The 18,908-nt window shown below is 40.8% G+C and overlaps 1 protein-coding gene across 1 annotated transcript; it reads right to left on the bottom strand.

Moving 5' to 3' along the window:
* Positions 1-11,636: 11,636 nt before the first annotated feature.
* taf7 (TAF7 RNA polymerase II, TATA box binding protein (TBP)-associated factor) lies at positions 11,637-18,420 on the bottom strand. Its single transcript, XM_028417000.1, has 12 exons — positions 18,197-18,420; positions 17,333-17,409; positions 17,164-17,242; positions 16,840-16,973; positions 16,565-16,685; positions 16,364-16,422; positions 15,786-15,858; positions 15,035-15,148; positions 14,486-14,680; positions 13,028-13,140; positions 12,377-12,436; positions 11,637-11,982 (listed from the first exon to the last, which is right to left on the bottom strand). The coding sequence occupies exons 1-12, from the start codon at positions 18,213-18,215 to the stop codon at positions 11,938-11,940; spliced, it is 1,089 nt and encodes a 362-aa protein (XP_028272801.1). The 5' UTR covers positions 18,216-18,420; the 3' UTR covers positions 11,637-11,937.
* Between the last annotated feature and the right edge of the window lie 488 nt (positions 18,421-18,908).

Raw genomic sequence — 18,908 nt, 5'->3', positions numbered from 1 at the left:
GCAACATGAGCTCGAGCCCTTTGGTACAGGGCCTTAAAGTTACCTGTGAATTTGAGAAGACAGAAAATAAGTGCAAACGAATGAAATATTGGCACGTATAGACCGCAGGAGGTCAGCAAGAACAAGGCTGCAGGGATAGTTTTGCTGCTTTTCAACCTCATATCTAGTGTAATCAACTACACCAGTTTTATAAGGGTCTCTAGATGCTGCTCGTACTGCACCCTAACAACGTTTCTAACAAGGAAAATATCTTTTAACATGAGTTCAGAGAATGTTATGGATAATACACCTGCCTGATGCAGCTCATGGGTACATTAACATATCATATGGATGTATGTTTGTGTTAACATACATTTGTATTGGCCAATGTCATCTTAACATGGGACCCATAAAGCCATGAAAACCTCACTACTGAGGTGGGTGACAGACGGTAGCTGGGCTGCTTTTACTTTTTGTACACAGCACTCGCTGGTCTTATGTACAATGCATCTCTTTAAATCTCGGCATGTCTGTACGAGGAGAGTTTTTCTTCAGTTGTTCTGTCTCATTCAAAGTAGAATAAAGTTCTGCAGGGAGGATAAGGTAAATGCACAGATTGTCAGTGGTGGACTCAGAGAGAGGTAATTTAAGGCAAAAAATAAAGAACTTCGACTATAAATAATTCATCATAACAGAAACAACAAGAAAACAATGAATTCATTTTTGGCTGTGATGTCTATGGGTGGGTGCTGGGGGAACAATAGGGAGACACAAGACTGTGGTAGTGAATGTTTGGTTTCTTCTCTCCCTGATAAACACAGAGATTAAGGTTGTTGCAGTTTGAAAACAGGAGTTTGCCGAGGGCCAGGCGTTTGTACTGCTGTCAGATGTTGATATTTTTAGCCTTAAAAATGATGTTTGATGGAAAAAAAAGTCTATATTTATATACTTGTGCACCTATTTCTATATGAAAATATGCCATTGCTTCAAGCTCTGTGTTTAGTTCACCTTTATGCTTCTTTAGTAGCTCACTGTTTTGCTCCACCACTTGCTGGTATTGCGTCAACTCCAGCATGCACTGGCTGAGGTTGAGAATCAGTGGAAGGCGCACTTTCTCCAGCGACTCCCAGTCCTCCCCCTGTTGATCCACCTGCTGAGAAAACAAGAGTGGATAGGCATGATGAGTGGGAGACGGTGGTGATAGATGGCAGAGGAAATGTTGAAAAGATGAAACAAAAATTGAGACAAAGATATAAAGGGTTTGGGGTGGAATGATGAAGAAGATGGGATGTGCAAGATGATGGTGACAGCAGGCAGAGGAGTGCGAGCAAGAGAGGGAGTTTGTTGTGTGCGAGAGGTGTGGGGGAGTATAAGACAGAGAGAGGTGTGGCAGGAGGGAGAGAATTTAAGGAAGGGAAAGGAAGCACAGGCTGTGACAGTGATATCTCTGTGGATAGCTGTTATTTTTAGCGCTCTTGTTCTGTTCTTCTCTTTGCCAGCATACCTACAATGCCACAGCTGCTCTTCAGTAAAAAAGCAACAAAGACACATGATTATAGATTCTGAGCCACAATCCTTTTGTGAGACTACATTCTGGCATGTTCTTCACAGCAGAACTTTTGGTTGCTAACGTGATGATAATCAGTCTGCATCTCAAAAACCTTGATTTGACTTCTTTCCTACATAAAACTTACCTTGTTTCGAAGGAAGTCCACATACTCTATGGCCTCTTTGAACTTTTCAGAAGCTTCTTCAAACCTTTTTTCTTTAATGAGGAAGTTGCCTTCATTCTGCAGCAGCATGACAATTCGTAACATCTGCTGCCAGCCCTTCCCCTCTGTTTTATCACAAGTTTTTTCATTAATTGAAGAAGAGCTCTCTTCCTCAGCTGGTGCAGCTTTATTTTCTTGGGCTTCCTGTGGAGCTTCTTTCAAACCCTTTCCTTCATCTTCACCCGCTGTGGTCACATTTTCACCATCTTCTTGTTTTTTCACCTCCACTTTCTCATTACTCTCATCATCACCCTCCTCATCACTCTCCTTTCCTGTTTCCTCTTCACTTTTGTCCCCCTTTTTATCCAGCATGTTCCAGTAGGTTTCCTTCTCCTCCCAGTACTTCTCCTTCATGCGCTCTGACAGGGACTTCAGCTCTCGGCAGACCAGCGAGGCCAGAGTCGGGTCCAGGTGGGACACCATGTTGAAGTCTCTGCGGGCCTCCTTGTCGTTCCACACAGCAGCGTGGGCTTTGGCTCTCTTGTAGTAGCCCTTCACACAGTCTGAGAATCAGAAACGAGAAACAAAATAAACACACACACACACTACTAGAGCTATAAATAATAGATCTGGTGCGTCGACTGAAGCACAGGTGGCATTTTGTTTGTTTTTAGGTGTAGAGTTGGATGTGTATTGCCATAATATGTCATCATCAGAACAAACAATGGACGTGAACTGCATCTTTATGCTTCACAGAATGCCTTCAAGCAAAAGTTTGATATTCAGCTTTCAGGACTTACTTACTCATATCTGTCAATAAATAATACAGCGGGTTAGCTTAGCTTTGCCCAAAAAAAAGAAGCAGGGGTAAATAGCTAGTCTGACCCTAAGATGATGAGCTCAGAGGATATCTGACTGACTTGTGTTGACACAATTTAAACCACAGTGGGCCAACAGTGAGTGAACACATGTCACACTGATGCACTAGTAATCAATAGAAGAAGACAAACAGCTGGTTCATCTGAATAGTTTTAAGCCTAGCATGGACTTCTTGCTTCACCTGCACAAGTTCCTCACATGATCCAGATTGATGGCTGATGTCACAGAAATAAGAACTAAAAAACAAAAACATTGCACTGGCCAGGAACAGCAATGCCCTCTAGAGAAAGATGCACCACTTAAACACACTTTAAATAAAATTCACTTCCACATCACACTAATTAACATTCAGACAGTTTACAGCCTTTGTGCTGAAAGTGGTATAAATCTCTACACCACAAACTAAGTGCAAAAAAAATGAATAAAGGCATCAACATGCACACACACACACACAAACAGACCCAAACAATCACTGCAATGAATTCTGTTTGTGTTTGGTTTAGATACCCATTGCACTGATGGTTCCTCCTGCACTCAGTTTCCCTCTATGCTAAATCTTCATTCAGCCAACAGTTAAACAGATTTCACTGTCGCCCCTGGCAAAAAGCAGACACTGCAGCGAGCCTTCTCTGAAGAACAACTGTGTTGAAGGGATGAAACGGCAGCAGAAGGGCTGACATCAACTGATACAGACAACATGACACTGATGACACAGGCGACAGCAACAGGGAGGAGAATGAGGAAAATTATAAAGTGAAACATGAAAGATAAAAGTAGAAAATAAAGGTGAAATGTGTGCATGAATCGTAATACAGAAAGAGGCTGTAGCTTTGTGATGACTGTTCACCTGGATCACTAAAGTTTTTCACTTTTGCTCCTCATGTTTCCCTCATTTGATATGACATTATTGTCATGATCCCAGGTTCTGTTGGGCTTGGTTTCATTTCTTTATGCTTGGTTTCCCAGTTATTCTGGTATTTTGTAATTTTCTGGGTTTTGGTTGTTCCCTGTTTGATTTAGAAAGTTTTGTTTTCCTTGTGTTTTACTTCCTCTTGTGTTCCACTTAATTTGTGATTACCTGCCCCACTCACTGTTCACCTGTGCATTGTTACCCCTCTGGTCAGTCCATTCTGTTGTGCGCTAAAGTTCAAATATGACCCAAATGCAGACTCACAAAAACCAGAAATGTGAGTTTTAATAAGCCACCAAACGAACAAAAAAAAATGAAACAAACCAGAGGAAAGACAGAGGTTACTCCACAGGAAACACAGGTGACATGAAGGAACAACATGGTGTGACGACACAGTATGGACTGACACGGACCAAGGAGCTCACAAGACCTAAATACACAAGACACAGGTGAACACACTCAGGGTGGGGCAGGTCATCACATGGAGGGAACACATGAGGAACACAAGACTTTCAAAATAAAACAGGAAACAAAACCAAAAGGAAAACACCAAAAACCAGAATAACTGGAAAATCAGGCATAAAGAACAGAACAGAGCCAGGGATCATATGATATATTGATTCATTTATCACTTCATGCTAACCTTAATCTGAACCAAACCTTTACCCAATGGGGCATTTTTCACTAATAGAGTTAAATCCCAATGTGAATGTGATACACACACACGCACACACACAGAGTGCTGCAATAAGGGAAATAAGTAAAACTGTGTATCCAGGCTGAGGAGAGTAAAATAAAGACTGCCTCTCTGGATCCTGTCTCTAGGCGAGGAAGAATTTTTCATGAGGCTCTGAAGTGAACAGTGTGCCAGCATGTGAGGCTCCTCTAGGATTATATGAGTAGCCATGGGTATGACAGTACAATTCCCAGGGCTGCTCCAACTGTAAAACCCTCAGTAATGTCAGCTTCAGCACTCCTACACACTCTCAGCAAAGACACAGCTGCAACATGCAGCAGGCACCGCGGTAAAGCCCGAACAGACATCACACCCTGACCTGTCACATTGTAACAACATGCTGGAAATACAGTTCCAGAAGTGGAAAGGAAAGGGTGCAGCACCCCTCTGCAGCATTCCCATGCATTTGATTACAATATTCTTTTTCCTAATCTTTTTTTAACATTACTTTTTATTCTCATATGTGGGTGTAAAACTAATCCTAAAAATCTGTCAAAACTGGGATTTCTTCTTCTTTACAGCTCAAGAAAGAATAGGTGAACACATGGTACATGGCATTAAAGATCTGGGTACTTAAAAAGTAATGACTCTCATACATAAATTACACTATCACAGCTAACGAATGCTGATACCAAGAAACTCTAGCCTACTTTCTTTCTCTTTTTCTTTTTTTCCTTTCCAAGCAGCCTCCATCAGGTTGGAGGACAGTGAACATATGGTATGTTAGCTGGTTCACCTCTCCGGGGGGAAGAAGTCAGTGAATGAAAACCTTGTATTATTGAACTACCTCTGTGCATGGGATTAACTCCGGCGGCTCCAATGAAGCTGCTTTAGCTTTGACAGTGATGCAAACCGTGTGCACGGTAAGTGACAAAGGAACAAAATGACTGCGTGCTCTCTGTCAGTTCAGCCCAGAAAAATGTTGTTTAAAGATGTGTTTCAAATTAGTAATGAGTTCTGTTTAACTGAGCTTTACCTTTGTGTTTCTCCAGCAGTTCGGTGGTGTGCTCTATAACTTCATAGTACTCCTCCAGCTCCAGCATACACTGACAGTAGTTCAACTCCAAGGGAACAATCATTCGACCTAAGTTGATGTAGTCTACATCACCCGGCATCTCCTACACAAACACACACAGAGGAAGAACAACACAAACATGTGCATGGTGCAGTGATGTGGCTTGGCAGTTCTTACACACATTTTATTATTCATATAAATTCAGTAAGTATTTTCACACAGACTGACGTGGCTTTGGGACACTGACAGATACCAAAAGCTTCATCCCTGCCCAAACACAGCTTCACTAGCTGTTTAAACAAAGGCCAGCTATCTGTTCTACACTTATGCCTCAAGCTGCCAAAAATCACTTTCACACACACACACACACACACAAAAGAATTCTCTTATCAAAATATCTCATACACAGTCTCATCCTAGACAGCCTTCCACTGCTCTCCCTCCTCTTTCCTTTGCCAGCCCTCCCACCTGGCTGCCTGTAATCAGGGACACAGCGAAGCAGAGCAAAGCAGAAAAACAGTCACTTCCCATCCCACCTTTTCTTCTCTCATCCTTCACTCACTCTGGACTGGACGGTTTTCAGCAGCAGGACGGCCTCTTTGTACTTGCTGGCGGCCTCTCTGAATTCTCTCTGCTTGACTAGTGCGTTGCCCTGCATGTGGAGAGTTGGCACCGTATGAAGCTTCTCATCCTTGTCCATCATCCATGACTCTCTGTGGTAGGACATGGGGTCTCCAACCTGGAAGCAGTAGGGGAGGAAGGAGAACACACCAGACCAAAACCCTTTAAAAGGAGAAAAACTAGAACCAGGAAGTAAATACCAAAAACATGTATCAGCTTCTCTGGCAGGTGTGTTGCTTTGCTGAGAGGTGGTGATAGATTTGACTTATCCTGCAATTAATTTGCAAAAGACAATGCATACATAAATACATGTGTTCTTCAAAACCCAAGATCACTAATAATATATATGTAAATAGAGCAGTTAAATGTGTTGTTTGGGACTCATGACAGCCAGAAAGAGCAGAGAGAGAGAGAGAGGGAGGACACAATTTTGCTCTATAAAAAGTGTTTAATGTTCCAAAACCCAAATCAAATTATTTTTCTAAACCTGAGTGATTTTGCACCCTGATCCTAACGAGTATTTTTATTTTAATAAACCTAACAAAGCATGTAAAAAAAACTAAAGTGAAATGATTTTCATGCTGGGTCATGAAGCAAAACCCACAGCTCTGTGGATGAAAGCTGGACCTCGTCTCAGCCTCCTTTTATGAACGTTTGGTGACCTGGGAGCAGTGGTGGAATGTAACTAAGTATTTGTACTTCGTTACTGTACTTTTTTATGTATTTATACTTTACTTAAGTCAAAATAATAGTGCATACTTTATACTTTTACTCCATTACATGTTGCAGCTGTTATCTGTACTTTCTACTCTACTACATTTCTACAGTGTTTGTAGTTACTTGTTACATTTGATGAACACAGTGCTGGACTGATGTGAGGTCAGACTGCATGGAGGTGGTGTCACGCTGCCAGCTGTGTTTCTATAATGAGCCACAATCATGATGCCGGTGCTCTGGCTCAGTTAGCTAACTAGTAATACTTACACATTAAAAATGGTGTATGCCTGTTTTTTATTACCAGCCTCTCTGTTCACTGGATTCCCACAGCCTGCCTCATGACACACAGACCTGTCCATAGCTGGTTCTGGGTACTGAAAATTTAAATTAACTACACATTGTCAATTTTAATTTCTTTGATTATTTTAACCTGTTCAGATATACTTTGCAATGGAAATCAATCATATATATTTGGTGCATGAGTACTTTTACTTAATAATACTTTAAGTACATTTAAAAGTCAGTACTTAAGACTTTTACTTAAGTAGGTTTATTGATGTAGCACTTCTACTTTTACTTGAGTATATATTTTGCCGAGTATTTGTACTTTTACTTAAGTACCAAGCTTCAGTACTTCCTCCACCACTGCCTGGGAGTATAGGTGAATATCAACCAACTCATCATTCTGAGGTTGTGTTGTGTGTAATGTTGAGTGTGTGATGAACTGCTGAACAAAATGTACAAGTTTTGGTCCTTTGTGATCCACCAGAAGGTCTGAAGGAACATAAATATAGATATAAACCAGTAGCATACTGCTAGCCTGTTTTTTTAGGTACTTTAGAAAGGCTCTAAATTCTTCTACCACTGGAGACGTGTCAACTCGTGTACAAAATAAATAAAGAAATAAAAAATGCTGCAGAAAAAACAGCAACAATTTTAATTTACTGCTTCCACTGCTGGACTCCCCGATGAGCCTCAAGCCTGTTCTGGATAATATATTATTTCAAAGCTGAATGTGTTTGGCAGAGGGGGACATGAGATTTGTTAGTACTGTCAGTGGATTTTAAAACACTGTGGGTTGGATTAGCGGTAAAATGCGTCTTTTATACTGTCACACTATTTTGAAGCAGAGCTGATGGTTTACCTGCAGCAGCTCCATGATGAATATAAGTGGTTGAGGAGTTCGCATGAGCTCATCCAGCTCAGGGAAACCGGTGGAGTGATAGTGGAACAGGTTTCCCATGCCGCACGTGTGTCTCTGGCCCTCCAGGGGGTCTTTCCCCTGAGCAATCAGCCTCATTCCTTTGGACACAATGGGGTACAGGCCTGTGTGCTGCAAAATGAAAACATCAACAAAAGCGTGAACATAAGGTCTAAAGAATCATCGTGCTAATCATGCTAACCCCCCTCCTGTGCTGCAGCCCCTATGCCAATCAGTCCTACAAAGCAAACACAATAAGTAGCCACCATTTTACTTGCAAATTTCATTTTTCTTCCAGAAGGAAAACACTGAAATTTGCACAAAGAGATTGCTGTGTTTGTAATACTGAGTAAGTAGGAGGCTACAGAGTGTTGATTCATATGCATCATAATGAGGAGTAAAAACCTTCCTTCCTTCCTCATGGGCAATCATTAGGCCCCTCTCAGAAAGGTGTAGTTCACAAACCAACTCACAACAGCGTCGCACCAGAACTCGGCCACCTCTCCGACCCTCATAGATGTCAGAAGGGGCTCCCACACTTCCATCTTGAACATCTTTCCCACAAAGATCTCAGCCGGTCTGCCAGCCAGCCGGCTGTCATCAACCAATGTACGCTCAAAGTTGTCCAACAACGTCTGGAAATGGAAAACCAGCTTGGATGCAAAGAGGGTGGAGAACAGGGAGATTTAAAGAGCAGAGAGAAAATAAAGAAAAAAATGAAGTTTTATTAAGCCAGTGAGTGATTTTTCAATACAATAATAAAACAAATGCAGTTCCTATAATGAGATTATGATTTTTGATGGATTATTTTAAGCCTACAGATTGTTTACATGAATGTTGATGTGCTCTGTTGATTGAAAACTAGAAATAACATATTTTGTGTGAATTTCAAAAACAGTGCTTTTCTCTGTTTGGCTTGAAGACAAGGAAAAAAATACAGTATACAATGTTTTTCTCAGCTCTGTTCATTGCCTACATACAGCTGGGAATTAAAATTCTTTCTCTTTTGTCAGATGTTTTGTGTGTGTCTGGCATACTCTTGATAAAAAAGTAAACAAAGTGGAGTGGTTAAAATTCTATTATTTGCTTTCTTCTTTCTGCCTTTTATTAAGATTGAGATTGACTTTATTAATTGATTAATTTGACCTGCTTTAGTTTGTGAGCACAGCTCACTTGTTATCATTATTGCTAAATCTTTATTTTTTTATTAGATGTTTAGATTTATTTAGTTTTGTTTTAGATTAGATGTAAAAGATGTTTATATATTAAGAAACCTTTATTAGTCCCACAATGGGGAAATTGCATGTTATGTTATATGTAACACTGACATGTTGGTTTTTATTATATAGCTGTCTGTGTGCATACCAGTGCTCCGACTGTATAACAGTCTCTATTTATAGCCTGACAGATTGTGTATAATGGTCTGATAACTACGTGTGAGCAACTGGGAATCACCTCACTGAGGGGGCAAATCACACACACACACACACGCACAGTGTAACACACAGGTAAATGGAAATTCATGCTGGCATTGTCATGGAAAATATTTGTCACAGTGTCCAGGCTCGGTGCCATATGGCTGGAAGTGAGTAGGAAGGGGAAGAAAAGTCGAAGACCAGCGGATCAGAGGATGAACAGAAACAATGACACAGTGCCAAGAAACATGTTGCAATTTGGTTGACCAAATGTTTGCTCAGTGTGTATGAGGCAGACGAATAAATTTAGTCACATCATGAATAATTCAACACAATCTAATTGAAGTGGGCAATGCAACACATGGCTACGAAAATAGACACTAGTAACAGAGTCTTCCTCCTTGGAACTTTTATAACAATGGTGATTATTCTGTTTATCATTCAGGTCATCAGGTTAACTGTGGCTTTGGATACCTTTGTCCCAGGTGGGAAGTGTGGCAGTGGTCCTGTGCCTCCAGCCAGAATTCTCTTCCTCACTCCTGGGTGGTTTAGAAGGTACGTCTCTTCCATCGTCACCAGACAGGACAAAAAAAAGTGGGTATGTTTTAGAGACTTCTTTCCTTTTCTTTAGGTGTGTGTTCTTCTGGCTTTCTAATTAGCCTTAGCAGAGAGAGTCTTGGCTGGTTCGTTGCTCTCTGACAGATGGCAGGATTAAGCAGGGTTTGGAGATGGCCACTTTAATCTGAGGCACTAATCCCTTGCCTACCCCTGCGATTGGTGGGGAAATCTCTGCAGGAAGGAGCTGGAGAGGCGGGGATGACCACCGGGCCCTGAATCATGTGGATGGGAAGAGTCTAGATCACTCTGGAACAACAAGTGAAGATCATTCTGGAAGTAGAGGTGACGTTATGATGATTTACAGATGCAGTCGTCTGCCCAGGAGAGAGGGCAGAAAGTAGTGTTCAGATTCAGATCCATTATTAAGTAATTTATTTTCTTAATCCATTTTTTAATATTTTTTTTTTTAAATTTGTCACAAGTTTGTTTTTAGCAGATTTTAAACAGGATGTTGAAGAATGATGGATGAAGGAAAGTTTAAGGAGCAACCAGAAGTTATCTCTAAAAAAAGCCAAAACTAAGTGACAAAAATTAATTGTTAATTTGATCCATTCCTCATGAGCAAACTGCAGGTTTCATGAGTGGCCTCCTCCCAAATGTGTGCTTCAGCTCTTTTCAGCTGGATGAGAATCAGGACTCCTAGGAGGCCTCTTCAGAACAGTCCAGAGTTTCTTCTCATCTTTGCTTGAAAGTTTTTAGATGTGTTGGGTTATTATCCCATTAGAGGAGCCAAGATCTGCAATTGAGACCGAGCAGGAAGCATGTTTCCTCCCAGAATGCTTTTTTTAAAATCTCTGATTTCTGCTGAGCCTCCTTGGTTTCACAGAGGGGAAGTGCCTTTTGAAGTTGTGCTTGTGAACACAGAGCTGGTGTGGTTAACCAGAAAGCTTTCATTTTCTTTTACCGTAATTTTATTAAATTGACTTGGACGTGTCAACATGCAGCATTTTTTTGCTTCAAAAGAAAAAGTTCTGAGGACACAGCCATTCAGAAAGCAACAAAACCCTGCTGTTACTCTGACATCAGAAGTCAACCACCTCTAAGGTTGCCACCTCTATATAGAAGGTTAGCTATATGGCTATAGATTTCCTTATATTATTAGAAAGTCACAGAAAAACGTACTAAAAAGAAAAAGGCTATATAGCCTGTACCTTAACCTCTTTTTCTTCATCTTTTTTCTCCTATTGAGCAAGTAGCATCATCTATGTCACCTGTGTGTACAGCTGTAGGCTTAAGTTCACGATGGATTGAAAACTGGTATATGAGTAATGAGGAGGTGTTGGGTAAAGACTTTTATATACAATTTAATAATGTGTAGTACTCGGGTTGACAACCTTCTCATCAAAACAAGGTTTGTGGATAAACATGTTTATACATCTCATTGTTAACTATGTGCAGGTCTCTCAGGAACGTCTCAGAACCTCTCACATCATAACTCTGATGCACTTGACAGTTTGACAGTGTGGCAGCCCTGAGCACTCTGACACAATTGACTCTAACACGCCTCAAAGTCTGCAAGTATGGAGATTTAGAGTTGATTTATCTAACTTTTTTTATTCTACTGCAAAGAAGGAAGAAAAACACACTCGCTGATGCGTAATGGTGCCAACACTTGGATATACATCGTGAGGGACATTTTTATTTTTCAGCTCGTCTGTTTTCCTTAAAAATATCAATATACAGCTGAATAAAGACATTTTGGTTTTTGATGACTTGTTAGGGTCACAGCACTCTAAAGGCATTACTGAGCCAAAACAAATGTTTTATACTGCCACTGTCAGCTGAATCTTAACAAGGTTAGAAACACAGTTCAAATCCAATGAAACTGAGACCTGACATTTCTGAAATTTATTTTAATGCAGGTAATGAAATACAAACAAGGTCAGCTACAGCAGAGGCTTAGCTTTACATGCACCATTGAAACCAAACCATCATTCAGCGGCCTACAATCTTAATAAAAACATTAACTTTCACAATAAACCTGCATGTTGTAGGTGTAATACATAAACCTGACAAACTCAACGGAATGACGCACTTATTGACTGCTGCCTCCCTGGATGAAGGCTGCTCTTCAACTCTTCATCATCTTTATGATGCGTGTTGATTAAGATGACATTAGGCTGCCCCCTGGTGGTCACTTCTCTATCAGTGAGTCCAGCTGCTCCTGTAGAGAGGCCAGCTGTTGGAGCAGAAAAAAAGAAGGTGTGATTGATGCCCAGCGGCCCCGGGGTGTAATTGGAGGGTAAGTGGATCATGATTAACATGTCTTTTCACATTAATGTGCCGCCTTCATTTGTCAATACAAACAACAACCTAAGACAGTGGGTGGCCACTATGCCATAGCTGCAAAACAGAACTCTGCTGGTAGCTGCTGACAAATGACATTTTCCTTGATTGGATTTAAACTTTGCTAATAGGCACAGAAACTGTTGGGTATAAAAATGACAGCAAGCACAATGCAGTCTGCATACATGGTATTTGATATTCATACAAAATATATTCATGCAAAGTGCTGAAAGCTGTAGAAAGCCACAGCGAGTACTGATCCGCGGCTTTCACAAAAACGTTCTTACCTGCTCCATCTCCCGCTCCTCCTGCTGAATAATCTCATCCAACAAGGCTTGGAAGCGGTTCTGTGAGAGGAGAGAGACAAACAAGATTTGTTCAAGTCGACATGCTGAGCCTCATTAAATCGTGATGGTTTCAAATGTGTGTCTGCCTGTGCTGCTCATGTCACTATCTCTTCCCTGACAGAAAGGCCATTTGGAATGCCAGTCAGAGACAGCTGACCTTTTCCATGCGACTGTGATAATAACGACTGAAGATGGGGCTTTGACGGTCCCAAAACACCGGGCAATAAGAGCTCTAAATGGCAATGTTAAAAAAGGGCCATGTCTGCTCATGTTTCACTCATTGTTAAGTCCCCACTAAAGAGCGCTGGAGAGAGGTATGAATTTTCATGGCGTTTTCAGCGTATTGCAGTAATTATGCAGCAAATGGCTGGTGGAAAAATATGCAAAATTTAAGGTTTTAACAAAGAAAAAAAATACTAACAAGAATGGCCTCAAACAATGTGTGCAATCAGCTGTTTTCACATCACCAAAGAGAGAATTTATGCTGCATGAAGACATTTGCCTTTAAGCTCATCTGCATGTTTGTGTACATGCAGACCTAGATTCTGAATGACTGTGTGAAAATTGTGTGTGTGTGTGTGTGCTGCTTACTTTGAGGGCCTGGTTTTCCACTTTCATGATCAGCTCCTCCTGCTGTTTCTTTCGGGCACGGGTTTCCTGAAGCTTGGCCTTAACGCTGTTGATCTGCACCTGATACTCCATAACTGCAGGATAAAAATGAGGTTCAAGTATTTTGTACATAAAAACACTCACAAACATGTCATTTGCGTTCCTGCTCTCATGCAGCGAGTGTTGTCTTCTAGAAGGCACGGGAGAGATCATGATATGACATAATTTGCGCCTCAGCTTGCTGAACCACAAAGATGCCTCCACTTCAGTTTGACAAATTACCCTTAATGGGAACAATCAGTCCATTTAAATGGACGTGTGCCAGCAGGATGTAGCTCTGCAAGACAAAACTAAATCAGTCTGCTCTGGGCCCCACACAGAGTTCTCATTAAATCCAACCAAAGTGATAGCATCCACAACAACCTGTGGCACCAAACCAATAGTATCCATTCACTGCTTCCCCAAGCTGGCTCTCAGTTTCATAAATTCATTTATTGTAATATGAAAAACCAGGAACTAGTCCCTACAGACTCATTGATTACAACTTTACACAAAACATAAAGAGCTTTCCCACATATTGGGAGAAAGTTCTGCTCAGATGCTACAGTGGAGCTGACCAGAAGTGCTGCTGAGTGACAGCTCCATGTATGTAGATAAGGAGGCATTGTGCTGTCAGACTGGACAGCTGTCTGAGCTGCACGCTGAGCTACAACACCTGTCAGGCGGGTTAGTTGAGGAGGAGAGCTGAGAGCTGTCAGTGTGCGCATCTCTGTGGGTGAAGGCCCAGCATGTCTATTAATGTGAAAGTGGGGCTAGTTGTGATGTCTGACCTAGAAAACTCAGCTCTGATTAGAAGTCCAGACACCTGGCTAGGGCTATTTTTGACCTCTGCTTTCACAGGTATCTGAGGGAAGGTTGATATAATTTTATGCTAGATTGTCTCTAAGATCTGAAAATGAAAAATTAACAACTGTATACACAGTAAGTGAGCCAAGTGAATCAGCATTCATTCTAAGATGTTAACTGCAAGCACAGCATGAGAGATTGCATAATTCTAATGCTGCACTTCATTTTGGATCCGCAGAGGTATAAACCACCCACACACACTTGGCGTTCAGAGGAGCACAGGCTCAGCTTTAGAACAGATGTATATTAATATGCACCTCCCACCCCACAGGCCTTACCTGTACATCTACAGCTTATACATCAAAGTGTCCACACAGCAAACTGGGCAGCAAAGCTCTGACTGAGGAGTGCTACTCTTAAAAAAAAAGGGCTGCGACACTGGCCATAGATTTTGTACCGTGAAAATATAACACTGAATTGAGTGTTTATGTTCTGTAGCATAACATAGGTGATGTTTTATCCCAAAAACAAAATATGTGTAATTCATTTTAGATTAAATACTATCCTGATCTGTGAAATCTGAAATCCACTCACCTATCTGGTTGTTCCTATCACTTTCATTCTGTCCAGAATCAGACTCGTTGAGTTTGTCTTGGAGCTGTCGGACCAGATCATCCTCTGTGTCCATGATATTTAGGTCCTCGTCCTCGTGCCGGTCCCCTTCGTCCTCCTCGTCTTCACTGGAGCTGCTGATGTCGTTGAAGATCTCCCTCAGCTCATCACGCTGAGCTGGTCATGCGGAATACACATTAATGTTATAATATGGAGACACAGACAGGAACTGCTAGAATTAGAGTGCTTGCTTGCTTGGGGTCGCAGAGACAAAAGCTTCTTGAAAAACAAAACAACAAAACAACTAAATTTTAAATTTATGCCCAAACAACCAACAACCTCTTTTCATACATGGCTTAGTTCAGCTTAACTAATGACTAAAGGCACTGACAAGTTTATTTTTCTGTAGTAAAACACTTGTGCACATTACATAAATTGTTTAGTTAACAATGCATGTGCCTTTTACCATTTTAAGTAAACATGTGATTCAACCTGCTAGCAAAGCCCACCAATCATATTTGCTATGATTACCAGAGGATCCATGACCCATCTTGTGTCCCGATGTCCCCGGTGAGGAGTCCAGGTTGCCTAGAGAGCCATGCTGATCTGCGTCCTTGGATTCGTCCTCTGCTATAACTTCCCATCCTGAGCATCAAGGGTTAAGGAGAACACATCTTCTGCAGGCTCCTTTCTAACTTCAGAGGTTCCACACTGAAAGACTCAGATTTTTTGATGGTCTGATCATACTTCCCAGGAACTGCCTTAACATTCATTAGTGTGGCAATGTGTATATCTACTGCTGTATGCAAGCACTAAACCTATAATTAGAATCTCGCTTCTCTGCGACCAACTAAGCAATGATAATGAACAGTCCATCTCAATTAACACACAGCAAGCAACCACTCAAAGCAGCCCTGCTGTGCTCTTATTCTGTCAGGCAAGTTTAGACTTTCATTAGAGGACTAATAGCTTCCCTGCACTGTGCATCTCTCTCACAAAGGCATTAACCAGAGTCAAGTCAGGTGAGCCAGGCAGGAGTTAGGAAGCAGGAATGCCATGGAGGTTATGTTTGTACTAACTACTTGATGCTTCTTAAATACTAAAAACAATGCAGCTACAGGTTAGACTCTGCGTTATAAAATAACTACTACTGAATCCAAAAGCATTGCTCTGCCTTTCTTGAACCAAGCGTGTATGTCCAGAAACAGCAATGTATACTCTCAGCGAGTTTGGGATGGTAAGGGTGGGCATGCCGAATATTTGTAAGTGACTAAAAGGATACGAACACTGACAGCCTCAGCATCTGTGCTCAGCAATCTCTTCACTTCCTTTTCCACATCAGGAGATTCAATGTACTGCAAGGAAGACAGGGAGAGAAGGAGGGGGAGGGGGAGGGAGAAAGGGAGAGAGATTGGGTTACTTTTGGTGTACGCACACATACACAGACAGGCACACAAACATACAAACACACACACAGGTAGCAGCTGGATTCATGCCAGGAAGTACATTAGTGATTAAAAACACAAGGGGCCGAATCAATATGGCTCGGCTTGGCACCTTCAGGAAGATTTATTCAGAAGACAAAGTAGAAGTGTACTGCTCAAGCCTACTCGCTTTCACTTTGATCAAAGCAGTAGTGAAATTGCTTTTTTTTTTGCATGCCTTTGGGACAAACAAAGATGGAAAGACTTTATTTATATGTAAATCTTGGTTTTCACTTTCGCCACAGTTCCCATTTTATGAAATGTAAATGTCTTGTTGGCAAAGAGCCTTAGAATAGACGGTTCATCAAACTAGATGCTAAAGAGATGGATGGGAAATGGGAGGAGAGCACTGAAGGGAAAATGAAAATGTCAAAACCTTCTTTTTCGCAGTCTTCCGAAATCTTCTTTTGCGTGTGTTCTTCAGAGGGCAGGTTACTGCAGGCCAAAACAACAGGATTAGTGGATTCAAAATAGGTCAATCAGCAGTAGTGAGCAAACTGTGCTTTCCTAATTGCACATTTTTTCAGCACAAATTGGTAAAAACAAAACTTGTGTGTCTACATATGTATGTACTTACTGCCGTGATTCCAAACGAACTTTTTGTCCTTGTCTTTGTCCTTCTTTTTGTTCTTGGGGTCAGTGCCAGTTGGCTCCTCCAAAGGAGGGTAAAGGTCTCCATCTAGTGTACACACCAGCATCTAGCCCATGGATGGAAAAAAGGCAGGGTAAATAACGTTCGATTTTTGGATTATCATATATAACTAACAGGAAAAATTGAGATTTTTTTAAATATAACAAGTTCTTTTATGTAATTCTCTTAATATCTTGGTCCTGATCATCGTAGTGGTTTACCTGGCAGACATCAGCAGTCTTGTAAAACGTCTTCTTGTCCACAGTTTTGAGAGACTCAATCATACAGGGCAGATCCACCAGTTTGCAGGCCAAGGGGACACGGTCTACTCTAACTATGCCATGACGACCATCGGCTGTAAATAAGAAGACAATAACCTCATTATAAACCTAGTGAGTAGAATGAGCTAAAAGACCAGTAGTCTAGACATCATTACATATCTAATCACAAACCCAGTTCCAAATTCAGTTTGTATGAAAAGAAGTGTGATAATACATAACTCACTAAAGTCACACTCCACATTCTAACTATATGTGTCAACTTACGGTGCAACTCGATGGTGAGTCTGTCTTTCATGTTCATATTGCTAGACTGTGCAATCCTTCTTACTGTTGAGGCGTACTCCTGTGAAGTCAGAAAAAAAGAAAGAAACACACAGTATTTCAACAGATGGTCGAATTGAATGATATGTTCCTGCAGGTGGAACAGTCTTACCGTAGGAAGCCTCAGTATAAACTGGCTCTCCAGCTCATAAGGAGCATCATCCTTATTCTTGGAGCCGGCCTTCCCAACTAGAACAAAAACACGGCACCATGAACAAAAAGACATTTCTTGCATGTTATGCACAACCGACACTACAGTGTGCAAAACACAGGACACATAGAAGACCTACTGTAGCTGCCAGATTTTCTAGATAGGTACATCTAATCATTTGGAATGGACTAATAAAGTCCATTCCAAATGATTAAATAAAAGCAAAGTTGAGCTGCAGCTGCATGAAAAAATACCATTTTGGAGATTGTTTTCTTTCGAACTTTACATAATCATGTTTTTATTCTCATGTCTGCGATAGAACACTGAATAGATCCTTCTCATTGATCACAATGTAACTAACATCTTCTCGTGTAAAACATGATCTCATTAATTTGTTGGATGACAAGATGTGCTGTAGGCAACCCTCCCTCGAGAAATAGTGACCATTTCAGTTTCACAAACTTTACCATTTTACAAAGTAATTCGTCTGCTATAACAGTAGACATCGAGTTACGAGTGTGTGTGCGCTGCAACTGCATAGCTGAGACAAAACAACAATAGCACAAGCTACATGCACTGTACAGAGACTTTAAGGCGCTGTGTGCGCCCCCGCGGTGGAAATCAATTTTCGGCACAACAGGAGAATGGAAGCAGATTCTCGGTGGTGCTACAGACAACAATGACAAAACTGCTAAATAATTACATGAATGTGGACAGTTAATGCGAATGTAACTGTATTAGCAGAAGTAAAAGCATGTACGTTTAGAGTGTTGTTGCCATCGTTAGCATAATAGGCTACATTAATGGTAGAGGGATTTAACGTACCTTTCAGTTTAGATGTCATCTCTGTTTTTATAATACAGCTAGTGCAGCTGCTTGGATATCCTTTAACTAATACCAACCAAGAAAGCACGCGTGAATAAGAAGATTGTTGTTAAACATGACACTGCTAAGTCAGGCAATGCTAGCTTAGCAACGACCGTAAATATGAACGGTGATCGTGTCGACTCTTGCTACATTCATGTCCTCCCCGGAAGTTTAGCTACGTAGGCTTTTCAGTATCCTGGGCATCGTAGCTAAAGTCACATAATTATATTTAACGGATATATTTTATACAGTAAATATAAAACTGGAATGCACGTGTAAAGCTCCGTGTACTGTCGCTCGAATAATTGAGGACTAACATTCATTCATATTAGATTTAGTTGCTGAAAAAACACACATTTCCGACGAACGTTTATATATCTTCACGTCACATGACACACATGAAAGAAAATAAAATAAATGAAGCAAATTCAATCATCTGGAAAAATATATAAAAAAGAAAATTAATGCTGTTTTATAGCCACACCAAACAGTTTAAATGACTGGTAAAAAAAATCCAATAAATGAGCCTTATTTACCAAAATAATAATACGTTTATTAATCAGTAATTTATAATCTTGTATAAAAAGCAAATTAATCTGACTAAAACAGTATTTTATTATGAATATGAAAAAGAAGGTCTCATTTCCTCTTCAGCATGGTAAAAGTTTGA

This window comes from Parambassis ranga, chromosome 10 (genome assembly GCF_900634625.1).
Source record: "Parambassis ranga chromosome 10, fParRan2.1, whole genome shotgun sequence".
Classification (NCBI taxonomy): domain Eukaryota; kingdom Metazoa; phylum Chordata; class Actinopteri; family Ambassidae; genus Parambassis; species Parambassis ranga.
This window is presented reverse-complemented; position numbering and strand designations above follow the sequence as displayed.

Bases quoted from the DNA above. Each gene is read 5' to 3' on its own strand.
- taf7 (XM_028417000.1), bottom strand. The intron at 15,859-16,363 runs GTTTTGACATTT...TCTTCCTTGCAG, and splicing joins GGAAGACTGCGAAAAAGAAG to TACATTGAATCTCCTGATGT. The intron at 14,681-15,034 runs GTAATCATAGCA...CCGCATGACCAG, and splicing joins GATGGGTCATGGATCCTCTG to CTCAGCGTGATGAGCTGAGG.